Here is a 19,171-nt window from a genome sequence, read left to right on the forward strand (position 1 = left end):
CCAACATTTTAACATTTTATTGAGTTTTTTGTGAACATGATGATAAAAAGTGATGGTTTGCAGACACAACAAGTATGTGGATGAAGAGTGGAAAAACTGAAGCACAGAGGTTGCGTTGTTCTTGTTGGTGGGTCCATTAAAATATGCTGCACACATCTTGATTGCAAAACTCCAATATATCTGTTGGAAAGGAAAGCAAACAGACCCATTAGTGACAGTTTAATTGTGCAACAATCGGCCACTCTGTCGGGCTGCTGTCGTACCAGAGTGTGTGCAGTTGAAGACCGTGTCTGCGTGGGTGTAGAACTCCTCTCCGAGGATGGAGCGGTAGTCCATGTGACTCGTGTGGGCAAAGCATTGCGTTGCATCTTTAAACAGCAAATCACTTTCTCCATATTGATGAGACTCAAAGAGCCTGAACTCTGTGTTTGAGTTGACGGCCAGAGCTTCCTATATGGTCAAAAAACAAGTAATAAATACATTTAGAGGTATAATTATCCACCTGTGTCCTCGACTCAACTTTGGGCTGCATATTGGTGCAAAAATGATGCTATGCCATTAAAACATAGAGCTTCACTGAGCAAATATAAAAGCAGGAAGATAAAAAGCATTCTGCAAAACTTTTATAATAAAGAAATAGAGCTGAGGTAAGTCAAAGCAAATGATTATAAAAAACACACTGAGTAGTAAAGTAATGTACTGGCAGTAGTTTGCTGCTGGGGAGATTTTAAAAACAGATTGTTTAAATAAAATCTAAACAGACCTGTGACTTCATAAGGAAGTCGTACACTCGTGCTGTGAGCACGGGCCGTGTCATGACGGTGTTTGGTGGGATGACTCCCAGATTACAAGTCTCCCAGTCTGACAATGGGGCCCGGCGACCGTCAGCACACAGCAACTCAAAGTCTGACGATGACCACCCCTCTGCCCAGCCAGTGGTGTTCAGACCTGCAGGATGTAGGAGATGTAGACATTTGTCATGTGAAGTTAGAGTCTGTTAGTGTGAGTGATCGCATCACCGGTTTGATTTTGAATATCTCACCGAGGATGTTTGTGTGAAGGCTGTGTTGCTCGAGAAAGGCCACGTCACCATAGCTTTTCCCGCTGCGATCTCCAACTAAGCACCTGAGCAATGAGTAACGGGTTGAAGGGTCAGTTTAGTAAAATGGTTTAACTCTGTTTCCACCACTAATTTATATTAGAGGAAACCCCAAGAATCAGACTTCAAACAATCGCTTGGTGACAGTGGGAAGAAAAAAACTCTTAACAGTAAGAAACCTCTGGGAGAATGAGGCTCAGGGAGAGGCAACCATCTGCTGAGGCGGTTTGGGGATGAGTAGAAAGAGAAAAAAGTAGAGGGGCTTTATATTCTTCACTTGTCTCACACTGATGTTATGTTTTCTAGTGTTGCGCCATGGTCATGTGGAAATTCTGTTATAATATTTTTGGATGGAAGAATGATAGTAAAACCCATTTGAACCACTTGATTTCCAAAAATGCTTTGTTTAAAAAAAAAAAAAAATCTCTGTCAACTTTAGTATGTGTCTACAGATGACCCATAGAGACGAACGAAATTAGTTTATTCAGATTTATGCGCATTATGATGACGGAAGATACTTCGAAAAAAGAGGACAATAGAACTTAGAAAGACTAGATTTAATAATATTTGACGCAGGACATACACTTTACTACACATACCTTAAAGCTCCCATATTTCCATAGTAACGCTCATTGTGATTTTCAGTGCAGCGTTTGGTTGCAGTCTCCCCTGTGCCTCCGATGCATACCTTGCAAAGATTACCCTCAGATCCAGGAAGACAACTTTTCCAAAACACCTCATTGTACACTAGGAAAACACAAAGTGGCAGACTGCAGTCACGTGAGGGTCGAAGCAGCGTTGGATTAATTTAAAAGGATAAGGATCCAGCAGTGTGGGGTGCAAAGGTCCAGAAAACATGAACAAGATATTTCTAAGAAGTGGACTTGAATGAACACTGATTAGTGGTGAATAAGTTTAGTAAATCAGGATTTCCCATGAATTTTTCTGAAAACACTACCTTTGTCAGGATCACAGGGGGAGCTGCTGTTGTTCGCCAGGCTTAAGCTGTGTCTGTATGGCAGGAGCCAGCCTGCAGGGCTGTAGGTGTTGCTGTGGCAGGAGCGACGGCCTCCGAGATTCCCGATGAATATGTTCCTGCTGGAGCGCTTTGCGACTGCTAAACCCACAACTGAGGGAAAGACTGAACAGAGCAGCAGACGTGGTTTCTATGTAGAAATAAGATCATTGTAGACTGATTATGCAGCTGTTTTTTGTCTTCATCTCACCATCTGTCTCCAAGTGAGTGGATCCTTCAGCAGGCACGCAGTTTTTTCCTGTGAAAACCCAACAACACAAGAGTGACACAGAAAAGCACGCGCTTTATTGATTAATCTGATGAGACTTTTTGTTTTGTTTTTTTACAAGGGAAAATGCTATGCAATCCTACTGGCCCTGTGTGAAAAAGTAATTGCCTAAACCTATTAACTGTTTGCGTCACCCTTGGCAGCAAGAACTGCAATCAGACATCTGCGATAACTGGCAATGAGTCTTTCACCTCACTGTGGGGGACTTTTGGCCCATACTTCTCTGCAGAATTGTTTTAATTCAGCTACACTAGAAGATGTTTGAGCATAAACGTCATGTTTGAGGCTATGCCAAAGTACCCAGACTTTGGTTAGGCCAATCTAAACCTTCATTTCTGTTATTTTGAGCCATTCAGAGGTCCTCGTGTGTTTGCTTCATAATTACATTACATTATTATATTCTGCAACAGTCCTACCATAATATTCCGTCACAACGGGGACAAGACCACACTTCCCTGCGATGAACGAATGCGTGGCATCCAGCGAGACAGCGTCCACCTCATCCCTCTGTGGTAAAGGCACACGTCATTTTAGCTTGTATAGTGTCCTAGAGAGTTTGATAAACATCTCAATAATCTGCAGTCTAGATGGCTTACCTTAATTTTCTCGATACAGTCACGCATTGAGACAGCTCTGACGCACACCAGTGGGTCAGACTTTATGCTGAGCGCCCACTGCTCACACTTCTTCTGCTCTGCGTAGCTGATGCAGCACCATCTAATGACACTGTCCTCCAGTGAGCTTCCTGCAAACACAAAGACACCGTAAAACCCAAGCCTGTGCGTTCTGAGTTTAAAAATGTACAACCGTACATATACTAGAACAAGCACCTTCATGCCCAAGTCCTTTGAGCAGCGCCACATAATCCAGCCCCAGCACCTGACTGACATCTATGTCGTCTTGCAGGACAACGAGTTTCTCAGTCACATCTCTGAAGAGAAGATCGTTTTCTCCAAAAGATGAGGAGCTGAAGAGTTGGAAGCGCTGCCTTTCTCTTCCTTGCCGACCAAACAGCGTCTAACAAATTAATAAAAAATGCTTGAACAATCAGTTAGTGGGTACAGTAACAGCTATGACCCTTAGGCACAGAGATGGAAATTGAACAAACTATTTACCTGCACAGTTGCTAGAAATTTGCGAACAACCTTGCGAAAATTAACTCTGGTGACCATGCCCCCTCCTGGACCACGACCCAGATTACAGCTTCTGTACTGGCTGAGGGGAGCTTGTGTGCCATCAGTACACAGTAACCTGAACTCATCACGCTCACTCTCTGACAAAAGAGACAAATAAAAAACTGAAAGGTAAACAAGTCTTAAGGGTGGGTCAGTGCAACTTTCTGCAGTTTGGTGGTTGAACTGATTTAAACAGGATATTTACAGCGATCAGGCATAACATTATACCCCCTGCAGGTGGGGTATAAGTGAATAATGCTGACTGTTTCTTTATCTTGGCACCTATTAATATGTGGGATATATTTAGGTGCCAAGAGAACATTTTGTCCTGAAAGTTGATGGATTAGAAGCAGGAAAACTGGGCAAGCATAAGGATTTGAGTGAGCTTGAAGAGGACCAGATTTTGTTGGCTAGATCAGAGCATCCCCAAAACTTGCTCATTGACAGCTGGATTAGGCCCCAGCCTTTCAGCGACCCCGAATAATAAGCAGTTAAGAAAATAAGTTGAAGGACATTTTGATGAACAACATATTATATTCTATATTTTGGTTTTCTGTGCAAGCTTTTTCTGTACATTATCTTTTAAAACCTGTTAGTCCTGATGACTATGTGTAAAATAAAGGAACAAACCCCTCTCAGTTTATGGTGAAAGCAGTTTGTAGCACAAAGATCAGGAAAGTTTATTTATGGCTAAAACATAGCAGCAATACAAAGTAATACAGAAGTTTGATCATGAAAAACAAAACAAAAATTTGATAATTGGCTCAGTCCCAAGGTTGTGCGCAGCTTAGCACTTTTCTTTTAAGCACGTTATCTATCTCACATGCATTAGCTGATTAGGCTCAGCAGTTGCCCTAGCATGAATATGGACCAGCCGGGGTACCAGAGGAAACACACACAGGCTGTGGGGTGCTATTGTGGTTAGCACTGAACAACTATATCACCCACTGTCATCAGAAAGACTCTGTTCAGTCAAACTGTAATGTCATCTTTAGTTTTATTGTTTAATAACAACCAACAGTCAGTTTGCCATGACTTTAGGAACTTAACATTTTTTTATAAATATGATATTAATAGACCCCTTTATGCAAATGTCATTTTCAAAACATTTTGCTGGTTTTGGGATATCCCCATATATATTTTTATTTCAATACAATATAAAAAAAATGCGTACCTTCAATAGTTTCAAGTGCTAAATGGTCCACAAATGCAACATCCCCTATCCCCCTCCTGAGACATCTGTAACAGAGCAAAACAGGAAATAAAAACAGTTTCCTGATGTTTTAACTGGTTGACCTTTTGTAAAGCCTGACCTGAGAGCTCCCTGGTTGTTGTAGAAGAGCTCGCTGTGGGATGTTTCGCAGTGGTAATTCTTCTGGCGTATGTAAGACTTCTGGCCCTGGCACAAAGTGCACAGAGGAGGTGCCATCGCACCAGCACCAGGAATACAGCTGGCACTGAAAAAAGTGCTGACATCTGTCAGAGGAGGAGAAAAAACAAGTCAGGGTGGGGGACTGAAAACCCAGATCAGAAATGAAAACACATTTATGGAAAAAATGCAGCTGACAGTTGATTACAGTCAGATTACCCTGACTAAGCGGATGCTCCTTTGCCCAGCTCAGGTAGTTTCGGGACAGCAGGAAGCCGAGCGGGAGACTCCATCCAGCTGTCCATCGAACTCCGCTGTGACAGCTCCTGTGGCCCTGCAGGGATCGTATGTCCAAGCTGCTGTTTCTCACCACAGCCACAGACAGAGTACAGCCTCCTGTAGATAAATATATAAACAGACATGTGGGTCTTTTCATATCAGTATCAACCAAATCTTCAATAACCCCACCTGAGTTATTGAAGCTATACAAAAAGATTCCTTTTTTAAGAGTCAAGACTGGGTGCTTTTTCACAGGTTCTATTTTTTGTTTTTTTGAAGTTCAGAATGTCCACTCCAGGTGTCCCAATCTAAAACTGAAATCTCAAGATGCAGCTCCTTTAACATTACCAAGATCTTAACTCCTTCAGTAAACATAATTTCATATTTAACTGGCAATTTGGAAAGTGTTAAATATATAAACTATGCTAGAAAATGATTATATGCATGAGGAATTACGGCTAGAAGACTAATCAAAATGTAGGTAAAAAGGGGACCTTTCAGATGCTACAGCATGTTGTAACTAGTCACTCTTCCTGCACAGCCCTGAAAGATTGACACAAAATTTACTTTTTCAAGTTTTCTCTTGTGAATTATTATTAATTATTTTCTACCTTCATTTTGTCCATGAAGCTAGCTCTTACATTGCTCAAAAATATGAAAAAAAGGTTATTAAAAAGCACCAAATTTCAAACCACTCCTGTACTCTGAGGGTGTTAAAGTCAGAACATTTTCACAGTATGATGGTACTATTTTGCATGGTTATGCTCATTCTAAGCTCCAAGCTCATTCTGAATGGGGTTAAGTTCGAGAAACGTATTTTTCAATAACCCGCTTTTTAGATCAGTGCTGAAGATACATCTCAGAAAAGTGAGCTTAAACCTACCATCACTGTAGATCTCCTTAGCAATGGCTACAAGGTCAAACTGCTTGACAGCTGAGTAAATTTCTCCTGCATCTAAAGTTACAATGTCAGCACGATTAGCCTGAAACAAACAATTGACAAAAAGAGTTTTAAATAGTTAATTTTACATCTCAGCAAATTCAATTAATACAATGCTAATACACAGTTATCCCAAAAAGAAGGGATGTGCAATGTACTGTTTATAAGGTTGGGGAAACCTGCAGTCAGCTGAGACTAAAAAAGTCACTTGACTTGGATGAGTGAGGAAACGTTTCTCCCACTGAAAACGCTACGTCCAGATGAACAGAATCAACTTTTGGGTAATGTACTTGCACTTTATTGTGTCCTCCATGTTATGGTGCTTTCTAATTTTACTCCACTACAGTCTGGATGTAATCATTGAGTTTTGTAATCCATTTATTTTACAGCTTAATTTCATTAGTGTAGTTCTCCTTGCAACTTCACTATTACACTTCTCTCTCTCTTATAGTCCTGCACACATATTCTGTCTTGCTTCTCGTGACTTTCATTTGCATTTGGTAAATTTTTATTTACCTCATTTTCACCTGCCTGCCTTATCACCAGTGCAAACAGGGGGCTAAAAGTCAAACCCAGCCCCACCATGAACACAGGAGTCACTCCAATCACATATCTCACCACTGTCCTCATACATGTCGTCCACCATCCACACATAGTTCTCTGGCACTCCCTCGTGCAGTATCGCAGTTCTTCTCTTGGCGCCTTATCATGTTATCTCCATAAAGACAAGTGCAACTCCTTCCATCTTTCCATACTTTTCCATCAACACTCTTAAAGCACACATGACATCTGTTGTGCTTTTTCTCAACATGAAGCCAAACTGCTGCTCACTAATCCTCACCTCGGTTCTTATCCTAGCTTTAACAGCTCTTTTTAATATTTTCATGGTAAGGTGAATCAGCTTTACTACATCTCTGCTCATCACCCTTGTTACTGATATGCAAGCAACTTTAAATAATTTGCTCCAAGCTGGATTAAAACGCCTTTTTATTGTGTATTGCATTGTAGACTTGCTCACCTTGATCCTATTGATGCAGTCAGTTGTGCTAGATGCTCGTATGCATGAAAGTCTGGCAAAAGCTGCCAGAGTGGCTGGTGACACCACTGCTGCCAGAGCTTTAGCTAGTTCTGCACACTTCCTCTGTTCAGGATCTGACACTGCGCACCATCGCATCTTCTTAGCTGCCATGAAGGGAGCAGTTCAAATGGTTAAAGAAAGAAAATAACAGCCATAAGAATGCATACAGTCCTTCCAACTTTCAGTAAATTCAAAAGACTCTACAATATTCATATTATTAAACTCAGTTTTATTAATGTCCTGAAAAGCAAATGCTCCAAACAGATGGTAACAGGAACCAAAAACACCTCAACAATACGAGGCTGAAGAACATAAAATATTTCAAGAAACAATAATAATCACCTAGTTCAGTAACAACACTTACCACTTACAGAGCACACAAAGATGGAAAAGAGTAAAATGGGATAAAATCCTTGCATTTTGACTTGCTCTTGATCAAAGATATAATAACTCTGCAAACAGACCGCAGTCCTCTCTGTTAAACTAAAATCTGTGATTTTAGTTCAGTGATTTTCTGAAGTACTAGAAGCACTGCTACAAACAGGGTAATAGCAGACCTATTGCGTAAGGGCACCTCCTCCGAAAACAGTAAAGTCACTCTTTGCACACATATGGAAAATATTTTGCACCATCTGCAACAAGGACGACCCCTATCCAATGTTTTGCTGGATTTACAGCTATAGAGCTGAGTGTTCCTTTAAGGCACTTGACGTTTATGTTTTGGGAATGCCGAAGACATTTTACACAATAATTAATAAGAACCATTCAAATTGGTCCCCACCAGCTGAGGGCAGCAAAGACATAAGCACAGAGTAGTTAAATATGCATGTGCTGATTCAGTTCTAAGATCAGACTATTTTTTTAAAATGTGATGCTGGCAAGTGAACAACAGTTCAAACAATCAGCAGGTGAGCCCGTCACGCTCTCCATTATTCCTGTCATGTTGGAAATGCAGAGTTTTGAGATTCTGACTCTTCTGTTTTTTGATGAGGAGCATGAAGTCCTAAACTCCGGAGGACAGTCTGCAAATGCTGGATTCTCTTTGCGTGCAGCAACATCACCGGTTTCTGTTTTTCCAGCTTAGTGGACAGCCTGTCGATGAGCTCCTCCAACTGTCAAATGAAAAATCACCAGGAGTGACACAGTCAGTATCATGAACAATAATTTAATAATTTAATTGAATGCACCACCCTCTCAGCTCAGTTTCTTTTCCTCCACAGACAGAGATTTACAGGTCAAATGACGCTGTAGAAGAATGCATGGAAAATCTGAGCCATCAGGAAGAGAAACTTCAGAAGTTACTTCAGGTAACTAGCATCATGATTAAGACTGCACATGCACACATTGCAAAGTTTTCCTTTCCATAAGGAAATAAATGTGAACCCTTAGATTTATAACAGATAGTTAAAAAATGAAAAGGGTAATGTATGTCATAACTGAATCTGTTTTCCTACCTTATCACACTTACTTGTTGCGTAAGATATCTGTTGTTATAAGTGCTTATACACTTTGTAGATTCAATAATTGCATAATATTTGAAATGTCAGGAATTTAAAATATCTTACTCTAGAACTGGTCGAGGAATTACCTAACAAAAATACTTTTTTCAACAAAAGGCAGTTCACTTCATTAATAATCTCTAAAGCTTCACTCACACAGGCGTAGAGACTGCTTGGCAACTCCAAAAGAGGTTGGTGAGTGGTTCCTGGCTCAACTAGTTGAGGAATATGCACTTTTGGTGGTTCCCTAGCAACCACTGTTCGCTAGGGAACGCAAGTGTAAAATTAGTCTTTACACTTGTGTGACTGGGGTACTAAGCTTAATACTTATGTGAACCTAAATGTGAAAGGCACCAAATTTTGGGCTGTGATGATTAAATCAAGCTAGTATAACAGCAAACAATGTAAGTTTATGTTCAACATAAACAGTGACAAAAGTATCTTGTGTCCTTACGTCCTTCAACTCTTGACAGATAGCATTTTTTTCCATCACTTCATCCTTTCCACTGGTCTGCAGCCAACTCTGTAACACCCCTTTCAGCTTTCGCCATGCCCTGAGTGAATAAAACACCGGTGCTATTTTCACATCACATATTGCAAAGAAAAGAAGAGTGGAAAAACAGATTTCTACCGGAGTTGCTTTCTGTCCAGCTGGAAACTCTTCATGTCCTGTTGAATCCTGAGAAGCTCGCTCATCAGAGCTGACGTTGAATCACTTGTTGCATTTTTAGCATCAGGAACCTCAGTTTCTCCACCAGATGCACTCAGACGTGTTTCTTGAAAAAGCAACAAAACAGTTCTTTTGAGTTTGGTGATTTAATAAGTTTTTTTTTTAGTTTTTTTTTATAAATATTGAAAACATACTCTAGAAAAAAAGAGCAGGGTCTATACCTGGATATGCAGATGAGTGGGGATCTAAAGAAGTGACAGACTGAGGAAAACGCTCAACTGGAGAGTCTCCAAGACTTGATTTGAACTTAAAAAGAAAAAAAGGTTTAACCCAAATTGAGTTACTTAATACAGCAACAAATAGTTGCTGATATGTCAAACAGGTGTATCTTATCTTACTTTATTCTGTGTCCCAGTAGTCATGAAAGCAGAAGGAGGTAAAAGAGGTTCTTGGTTTTGGGTGTGCTGAAAAAAGTCCATGTTGGACATTAGAGATTCAGAAGGTGGCACAGTTGACATGACACTGCACTCATGTGGAGAGGCAACAAAAACTTCATCAGCATGGCGGCAGTTTGACGCTGGATGGTTTTTCTGTGTGGGACAACTGGACTCAGATGAGTTTGGAGCTGCTTTAATGTTGGTGACGGCAGATTGTGGCTGGGCACTTGAGTAAACGGAAAAGAAAAAGCTTTAATCAGTGATTCCTACACTGACTTTTAACACAATGCTTCAATTTAAGTAAGCTTATTATAGTTCAAACGATATTCAGATGCTTGTCTTCTGTTTTTATTTTCATGTATTACCACATACAGCATTGGAAAAAGGATTTTACCATCAAAAAACATGAAGCAATGTTTCTTTTACTGATAACTTCTCTTCCCTTTACGGGACTAAAGGCTGCAATGTTTGGGTATGCAGCCTAAAAAAAAAAAAAGTCAAACTGCATGTGTGGAACAGTTTCACGGCTTGTCAGAGTGAAGTACACACTCACAGCTTACTGTGCAATCCAGCTGCAGCTTCCTGCTTTGTTGAGTCAGAAGATGAAACACTGCTCAGACAGAAGCTCACACTCTTTTTTGCTGGCTGCCCTCTCGTCTCTTGCTCTCTTCGGGGTTTGCACAGTGCCCGCTGCTTCCACCGTGCAGCACAACGTTTAACAACTCTCTGGAGGTGTTGTGATCTCTGCAGGACACAAGCAGAGAAGTGAGGCACTGAAATCTTAGGTCTAGAAATCACAAGAAATGCACAATAACCTACTTGCAGTTGACTGTGTTGTGTTAGGTTTGTTGTGAGATCATTCATATGAGCGGCATATGTGAGGATGCGTGTCACCCCCTCCCTCAGCAGCTGGTCTCTGTAGACCAGTGCAGCTCTGGCAGCATGTTCTTGCTTTCTCCGCTGCTCTGTGACCCAAATCCTCCACCCATACAACACCTGCGTCAGGTCCAGAAAGTATAAGAGGGCTTGTTAGACCCTGTGAGCACCATTTCTGCAATGCATTTGGTGGTGTAGAGAGAAAAGAATGTGGAGGCAGGTTATTTACCTTGGCCTGAAGTGTGAGGGACCAGTGCCAGAGTGCTCTCTCCGTTTGCTTCGCCTCTCGCTGTCTGTGCTGCAGCTGTTAGCAGAAAGAAAAACCAAAGCCTGTTTAACTGCTCTCAATCAAAACCAATCAATACTCATTCATTAGAAATGCCACATTTGCAGCATGACGACAATAAACACACAGACAGATCTCAAAAATCGCACAGTCAGAATACACAGAGACAGCCTAAATCCATAGAAGAAATGTGGCAAGGTCTTCAGATGGCCAAAAATAAACCAACCTTCAAAGTGCCATAAAAACCTGGGAGCAAATGAAGTAAGGGGAACTGATGCCATTTTAAAAGTAAAGACTGTCCACACCAAATACTGATTTGATGAATCAAATCTATTGATTTAAAGTCTGACTTTGCTGTTTTCCCATAACTCTTTTTCCTAACAGAAATGATTAGCAGTAAAAGCAAAATAGAAGCAAATGGTAGATATTCACTTCTTTTGAACAATCAGTCTGTTCAGACCACAAAAAAAGGAAAATCAACAAACCTTTGTTTTCCACTGCTCAAAGTACATCTGGTACATTTTTAATCTCAGCAATAACAGTCCCTGTCGTTTCATCACCTACAAAATCACAGTTTTAAACAAGTTAGATTACAGCTTGATGACAGTATAGATGTATATGCATTGAGGGATAAAAGAAGTTAGAACCTTATTCTTCTGGTGCTGGTAGTGATGCTCTTTCCAAGCTTTCAGCGCATTAGAAAGGAGTTTGGAGTTATGGTGTCTCCTGGCTTTTTCCATGATTATCCTCTCCCTCCGAGCCTCCCTGGTCCGATTCCTCCATCGTCTGAAAAATTGCAGCAACCGCACTAAACACAGAAATCATTAAAAAGTTTACAACAATTTGGATACACCTGGTAACCAGACAACACAGTTCTGATGCAACAGTTACTTAACAGGTACAAAATCTTTGACAACTGCTGAGGTAACTGCTGCATTTGTCTAGGCGGTATCTTTCCATGACAGCCAAACAACTCTAAGACTAAGAAAGACATGCTGGAATATCAAAATTACTTACCACTGCTCTTAATGGTTACAGGTAGGTGGCAATCACAAGAGCAAAGTTAAGTTTGTTTAAAGAAAAATAAATAACTAAAAGGAGTTAAAATGGCACCATATGACATTACTTTCATTTATAGACTGCTGAGCCCTGCTTAGTGCTTCCCTCTGCTGGAAGCGCTTTGACACCGCAAGTGTTGTTGCTTCTCTCCACGTATGAAACACCTTGAAAGATTTAGTGAAAAGAAAGCAATCGGTGTTGAAAATATGAAGACGCCTGATGATGTTGAACATGTATGCATCAGATCGCTTTGTAACCTTAAGCTGAAGGGAGTGATCGAAGTGATTCTGTGCTTGTTGCTCTTCGAGCCGGATCTCTGCTCGCTGCTCTGCATTTTCCCTCCACTCAGTAAGCGCCACTCTGGAGAGACATGACTGAAACTTAAGATCCTAACAAACACCTAGGATTTCTAAACAGAAGAAATGAAATTCTGATTTTAGAATGAAACACAGTATTTGTCTTTATTACCTGAGAAAACACTGAGTGTGCTGCTTGTGAAGCTCCTCTGCATTGTCATAGATCTGAGACATCTGCAGGTGGTGTTTCTGTGAATACAGCAGGCCACAATGCATAGACTTCAACATTGTTTTCATGACCCTAAACAAATAAAATCATGTGGTTTTAACTGATATAAGATGTGCACCTTCCAGGCCACAAAGGAGTGTTTTAGAAGTTTAACTTCATGCCAACTCTGAACCTCTTCCAGCCTGCTTTTCTTTGCTCTCTGGACCTGAACAAACTGACACACACAGAGAAAAAAGAAAATGGATACATCACACATGAATATAATAAAAATCAAAGCGGGGAAGAAAAATCTATCAGCTTTCATAATGGCACTCCAAAGCTTTGGTCTCATTTAGGCAGTCTCATGCTGTCAGAGATGCTGAGCAGAATTTATAAGATACACATTTCCACATCAAAAAGCAAATTCTTTCAGTCTTTTTCAAATCTTAAGCACTGATTCCTTACTGCACAATGACTAAAGTAACAGATGGAGTGCAGACTAGACTCAACAAAAATGTAAAATAATCACCTTTTCCCATTTTTCTACAGCCTTTCTTAAGCAGCGCAAATCACCCTGATGGCAGGCCTGCTGCTCTCTGTTTCTCCTGAAGTAAAACAAATAAACGATTCTATTAGCCGACAGCACATTTAGCTCAAGCCCAAATTATTCAACAACTTCACCAAAACGTCTTCTTGAGCTTCACCTGTCTCGTAGCTCAGTGCTGTTTTCCTTCCACTGCATCATCGTCCTGTGTAGAAGTGTGCGACGATACAGACTACGTGAAGCCTCCTGTTTCTCCACCTCTTTGATCCGCTCTTGTGTGCGCTGCCTCCATCGCGTCCAGACTCTCTGCTTCTGGCATCTCTCGTCATGAAGAACTGCCTGGAAAAACTTAAATGTTATTTATCACCAGTGCAGTGCACCACAACAAAGTTTTCATCTGCAGTTGACGTACCAGCCGCTCAGAAAGCATCTCTTCCTTGAGCTTCTCCGACTTCCCCCACCAGGTGTAAAACACCCAGGCGCACTGGCGCCGCCTGACAACACAGTGGACAGACAGATCATTTGGACATATTCATCCACCCACTGAGGTTGAAAACTACAAAGTCTACACACAAACCAGTACAAACCAAAGTCTAGATAGTGCAAACTGAATGTTCTCCCTGAGATGCCTAAATAAAGTCAATCTGATACTCTGACTGCCTGGGAAATGATTCCTGATTGTGGTGCCTCAGGGCTTGGATACCACAGACAGTTCCATAGAAAACTACCTTTTTTGTCTTTGAGTTACAGCCAGAGACCAGCTCCCACGAGCAAAAATGATCCTCAATAAAATTGGGGTCAATTTGGCACAGAAGATGATGTCTGCTTTCTGTTTAAAGACTGTGGTGAATCTGTATGCGTGCATCCCACCACTCAGAATGGGACCAGTGATCTAAAAATAGAGGGTCTAAAAACAGCATCCACACTGAAAGTGGCCCAGAGAAGCCAAAAAAATAAGAACCTTAAAGGGGAAAGCAGCCAAATTTAAAAAGGTATATTGTTATTTTAATTTCTTGGGAAGAGTTGCATAACTGAAGAGGAGAAAGGTGATAACTCACCGATTATAAGCTTGAGCTTTGAGTCTTCTCTGTTGAAGCATTCTGCTGTGGAGGGTAAACTCAACCCAAGACTGGAAACACCGAGGTAGCATACGGTCTACAAACCAAATGTCTGCACGACGCTCCAGTTCCTGTAAAAAAAAATAAACAAAAAAACAAAACATAACAAGTTGATTGTGTTGTAATGTAAAAGCATCTGTATCTCTGCTGTCTTGAGTTGTATTTGAAAATACCTGCATGTATCTCTGCTCAGCAAGTTTCTCTCTCCAGTGGTGAAAATGTCTTCTAAGCAGTGAAGTGCTGCAACGAGAACCAAATTCCATTTGTAGCACCAGTATTACAACAAAGAACTGTGAATATAGCCCTGTGGATTGGGAAATGTATGTAAGAGCACCTGTAGTTACTCAGGGCCATCTCTATGAGGGGTTTAAAACTGCAGTTTTCAGCTTCCTCCACACGATCCTGCCATAGTTTCCAGTACTTACGAGTCATCTGTGCAAAAAAAAAAAAAAAAAAAAAAAAAAAAAAAAAAAGCATTTCAGATGCTTTGAAACCTTCAATGAGATTAACACTGACTGTCTGCAGTGTGAAGATCAGTTACCGTTTGCTGACAATGTTGGATAGCCATACGGTTGTTCAGTCGATATGTTTTGTTCAACACGACATTAAGAGACAACCCTCGCAATCCAGCACGCTGCAATGAGAATGTGCTGAGATGAATACATGAATTGATCGTGCTGATCTTTGCTTATGAGTGGGTCCATTATTTTATTTATTTATTACCATTAAATGATGTTGGTAGTGTTGATTTGCTGCATTCTTTCTTTCAGTTTCTTCTCTGCACAATGCCACATCTACTGAAGAGCTCAAGAATCAAACAACAGTGCTAATAACTTAAAACTGATTTAGTAGCAGGTAGAAAAACTAGTTTATCCAAGTTTTATCCATTCTACAGGTGGATCAGGATACAAGCTCTCCAACGCACTAGTGCTCTGCACTGGATGCTCTGCGTGGCCAAACTGGCTGCTGCTTGCAAACGGGTCTCTTCACTGTGTTTGCAATCGAGAGCATTTCTCCATTTACTCCAACACTTCCTCACCAGGAGGCGAGAGCAGGCATGCTGAGCCAAAACTGAAGGCGAAACACAAAAGAACAAAAAATAAAAATGTGTTAAGAGATAGCAAAATAATGATGCTTCAAGAAAGCTGTGTGGGTATTTTATAATGACCTTGTGTTTCTTTCTTGGTGTGGCGATACGACACATATCTTATCCACTGATGCAAAGCTCTTCTTTTCAATCCGGAGATATAATGAAACGCAGCTCTGGATTCTTTTTCTTTCTGGCAAGAAGCAGCCGTCTGCATCTCTTTCCACTGAAGCCAAGCCTTCAATACAAAATATATCAGGTGACTCATCACCAGAGAGAACACACAGGAGTAATATACCTCAAGGTTCACTACTCTTTGGTTTTCTTTATACATTTTACCCTGGGAGCATGTCGTCCATGGGCATAATATAAGTTGACAACCACCTCAGCTTAGATAAGCATTTCAATTCAGTCGTATTTTATGCTGTTTAGGACTTAGACTCAGTAAGAGTTAGTTTTCACAGGATTGTCGTATAACTGAGCTATTTTCCCATTCCTGATTTATTTTTGCACATTTATCTCACTTAAATGTTTCAGATCAAATGTTAATATTAGATAAAAAATAACTGAGGTTCATATGAAATGCAGTTTTAAGTAATGATTTCATTTATCAAGGATAAAAATAATCCAAACCTACAAGGCCCTGTGCGATAAAGCAATTTCTCCCTAAACCTAATGACTATTTGTGCCACCCCTGACAACGAGAACTAAAATCAGGTGTTTGCAATAACTGATAATGAGTCTTTCACATCCCTGTGGAGGAATCTTGGCTAACTCTTCTTTGCAGAATTATTTCAATTCAGTCGCACTGGTGTGTTTTGGATCATTGTTCTGCTGCATAGCCCAAGTGCGTCTGAATTTCAGAGCATGAACTGATGGCTGGACATTCTCATTCAGGATTTTCTGGTAAAGAGCAGAATTCATGGTCCATCACAGAGTCACCACCATGTTTGACTGCTGGTGTAATGTTTCTTTTATGAAATACTGTGTGAGTTTTATGCCAGATGTAACGGGACTCAAACCTTCCAAAGGGAGATGGTGGTATGATGTGAATCTACTTGACTTCGTCTGACAGGTTCCATTTCCATTATTTCTTGATTCAACAGGTCTGCCTTGAATCAGGCTGAGGTGTGGCTATTAAAATTGAACTCAACTTTCTAAAGAATGTGATTATCACAGTTAATTTAAAATTCAATAATAACAACAGATGAAATTATCAATATATTATTGTTATTATTATTTTTTGTATTTCCTTGGGTCATCTTTATCTAATTAGTTTGACAGATTGGAACAGCCTGAGTAGATCAGACTGCCGAGCTTACTATCATCTATCATCACCATAAATCTCTCTTAAAGACATACTTTGATGAGCAAGTTTTTACTGTGCCTCTGCTTTGAAATGAATGTTGTCCTTCATTTATTCTTGGTGATAATTTTTTATTTATTTTAATTTTTCATAATTGCTTTTAATTTACATGTTTATAATTTTAATTGTCTTTATCTTTATAAGGGGCGACTGTGGCTCAGGGGCTTGGGAAGCGTATCTGTAACCGGAAGGTCGCCGGTTCGATCCCCGGGCTCTCTGTCCTGGTCGTTGTGTCCTTGGGCAAGACACTTTACTCTACCGCCTACCGTTGTTGGCCAGAGGGGCTGATGGCGCGATATGGCAGCCTCGCTTCTGTCAGTCTGCCCCAGGACAGCTGTGGCTCCAACCGCAGCTTGCCTCCACCAGTGTGTGAATGTGAGAGTGAATGAATAATGGCATTGTAAAGCGCTTTGGGTGCCTTGAAAAGCGCTATATAAATCCAATCCATTATTATAAAAATAAGATTTGTCTTTATCTACTGCCTTTGAACTTCTTCTAATGTCAGTGTTCCTACACTTTATGTTGTTTCACTTTTAATTCTTCTTAAACATTTTGTAGTTTGTCACTTTGTTTTGAAAGGTGCAGTATTGAAAAAAAGTTATTGTTGTTATTTTTATTATTACTATTGATAATAATATTAACATGTGATTCACAGGGGTGTTCGATCACGCCCTTACCCTTGTCTTTAAGGTTAGCGCCCTCTGTTTCTGTGCTTGATCCTCCAAAATGTGAAGGTCTCGACGGTGCTGTAATCTGGTCTGCCACAAGCTCCACACTGAGCTGCAAAACAAAAACAAAGGTAAAACCAATATTATGGTAAAAATCATAATGCTAGAAGTTTTCATTTGCTAACACAAATCTCACTGCATAGCTGAGAGCCTGTACTGCTCAAGAGCTGATTCCAGCATTCTGCTCTTCAGTCTTCTCATCTCTGTGAAAACCTCCCATCTGTCCAACACCAGACGCATCCGCTGCTTGTCAGCTGATAATAGAAACAAAGTGGGTGATGACACGTCAGTGAATTATGAAATCTGACAAAAAAAAAAAAAAATCCCCAAGCCAACATTACGCTTGAATGGTAAAAGTCACACCAAATGACTGAGCCTTTTGCTGTTGCATCTTCTTTTCCCTCTGCAAACACACAAACATTCGCCAGCTGTGGAGAGTCCAGTTGCACAGGTAATACCTGAAATAAAAGCAGCATGAATACATGAACAGACTTTGGTTATTCAACTATAAAAGTCCTTCATAATGTCCTATAATGTACTGTAATGACCTGTAGTGACAGTCTGCTCGCATGTTCAGACTCCACTCCCTCCTGGATGACCACCACTCATCTCTCCATCCTTCAAAGGTTCTTCTCAGTACCACTCTGTTATAATGCGACCTGGAAAACACTGGAATTAGTGAGCAGGTAGGAAAACGAGGGCAACCAGATGGCAAACTTGAAAATGCTTTCAATTTCCAAAATAAATGAAACAGGTTACTTTGCTTCATGAGGAAGAACTCGGCCAAAGGTGTTCTGTATCCATATCTTCAGAAACTTTCTTGCAAGGTGCCTGCAGAAGTTAAAAGAATGGAGACTTAATTTTCAGGAAGACAGTAACATGATAACAATGGGTCAAGGAATAGTCTCAGCACCTTATTCTCAGCTCCTTGAGTCTTCCACCTTTGTTCCAGCTGTATCCAACTCTGTAAGCGACCTTTCTGATGTGAATTTTGCGCACTTGTTTTGCTTCGCCACGAGATCTGACATAGTTTAAACGGGGTCTTACTGGATCTGAGTTTCCGCTGCTACTTTGCATTTTTCAAGCGGCTATTATACAGAGCACCGAATCGTATCACTTCTCATATACAATCATCCTCATTTTACACTTTGAAGGCTGTTGTAGCTTACATGACAAAATTACCTTCATTTATCCTCACGTTAAAACTCTTTACAAAGTGCCGCGCGTTTGTTTTTCCTTATCACGTGACCACTTGGTGTCTTCGATACACAGTTGTCAACAGCAACAACCTCCGCTACCGCTCCACACTAAACTGGTTGTGGTAGTTGTAAGAGTCAAGGTCTGCTTAATAAACTTCTCAATATGGGGTGGTGTTTTTCATACACCTCCCTCTACAACAGTTTACATTCTGAAATGTTTACTTCACACGGGAAGAACGTACTTAAGGTCCCCTCAGTTTAACGACGATGACACGAAATGTCAGTCGTTGACTGCCCGCGAGGACGGGGTCTTTATTTTCATACGGACCACCAGGAGACAAGCGGTGGAGAATCACAAATCGAGCGAATCCTGAGACAAAATATGGCCGTCTCTAATAATGCCTGTCAAGTGCCTTTTACCGTAGTATAAAAAAATCACTACAACGCTATTTACATTTTCAATATGTTATATACATACGTATAAACCAATTTATTGGGAAATTAATTGTCATATATTGATTTAGATTTCAAAATAACTATCGCCAACGAACACC

General features: G+C 40.6%; 2 protein-coding genes across 3 annotated transcripts; both read right to left on the reverse strand.

Annotated features, from left to right (window-relative positions):
- Nucleotides 1-2: 2 nt before the first annotated feature.
- On the reverse strand, nucleotides 3-7,718 carry sxph (saxiphilin). The gene is made up of 17 exons (XM_082534545.1): nucleotides 7,609-7,718; nucleotides 7,185-7,348; nucleotides 6,110-6,209; nucleotides 5,167-5,343; nucleotides 4,892-5,054; nucleotides 4,753-4,817; nucleotides 3,519-3,676; nucleotides 3,234-3,420; nucleotides 3,000-3,148; nucleotides 2,820-2,910; nucleotides 2,326-2,373; nucleotides 2,058-2,240; nucleotides 1,699-1,846; nucleotides 1,043-1,125; nucleotides 764-948; nucleotides 264-450; nucleotides 3-180 (listed from the first exon to the last, which is right to left on the reverse strand). Exons 1-17 carry the CDS (start codon nucleotides 7,661-7,663, stop codon nucleotides 137-139), a joined length of 2,187 nt encoding a protein of 728 aa, XP_082390671.1. The 5' UTR covers nucleotides 7,664-7,718; the 3' UTR covers nucleotides 3-136.
- Nucleotides 7,457-19,001, reverse strand: sfi1 (SFI1 centrin binding protein). Of its 2 annotated transcripts, none has more exons than XM_082534536.1 (30): nucleotides 18,332-19,001; nucleotides 18,178-18,249; nucleotides 17,967-18,077; nucleotides 17,782-17,876; nucleotides 17,576-17,672; nucleotides 17,368-17,470; nucleotides 15,406-15,562; nucleotides 15,147-15,308; nucleotides 14,961-15,031; nucleotides 14,779-14,871; nucleotides 14,572-14,669; nucleotides 14,411-14,477; nucleotides 14,178-14,308; nucleotides 13,532-13,613; nucleotides 13,280-13,458; nucleotides 13,105-13,180; nucleotides 12,715-12,810; nucleotides 12,540-12,616; nucleotides 12,329-12,431; nucleotides 12,139-12,235; nucleotides 11,660-11,820; nucleotides 11,498-11,572; nucleotides 10,956-11,030; nucleotides 10,670-10,846; nucleotides 10,404-10,594; nucleotides 9,812-10,076; nucleotides 9,635-9,719; nucleotides 9,375-9,519; nucleotides 9,198-9,297; nucleotides 7,457-8,356 (listed from the first exon to the last, which is right to left on the reverse strand). In XM_082534536.1, the coding sequence occupies exons 1-30, from the start codon at nucleotides 18,493-18,495 to the stop codon at nucleotides 8,183-8,185; spliced, it is 3,579 nt and encodes a 1,192-aa protein (XP_082390662.1). In that variant the 5' UTR covers nucleotides 18,496-19,001; the 3' UTR covers nucleotides 7,457-8,182. The 2 variants fall into 2 exon arrangements, with proteins under 2 accessions (XP_082390662.1, XP_082390661.1); XM_082534535.1 differs by having other exon boundaries at nucleotides 17,555-17,672.
- Nucleotides 19,002-19,171: the final 170 nt, after the last annotated feature.

This window comes from Aulonocara stuartgranti (assembly GCF_965226115.1).
Source record: "Aulonocara stuartgranti genome assembly, chromosome: 5".
NCBI classification, from domain to species: Eukaryota; Metazoa; Chordata; class Actinopteri; order Cichliformes; family Cichlidae; genus Aulonocara; species Aulonocara stuartgranti.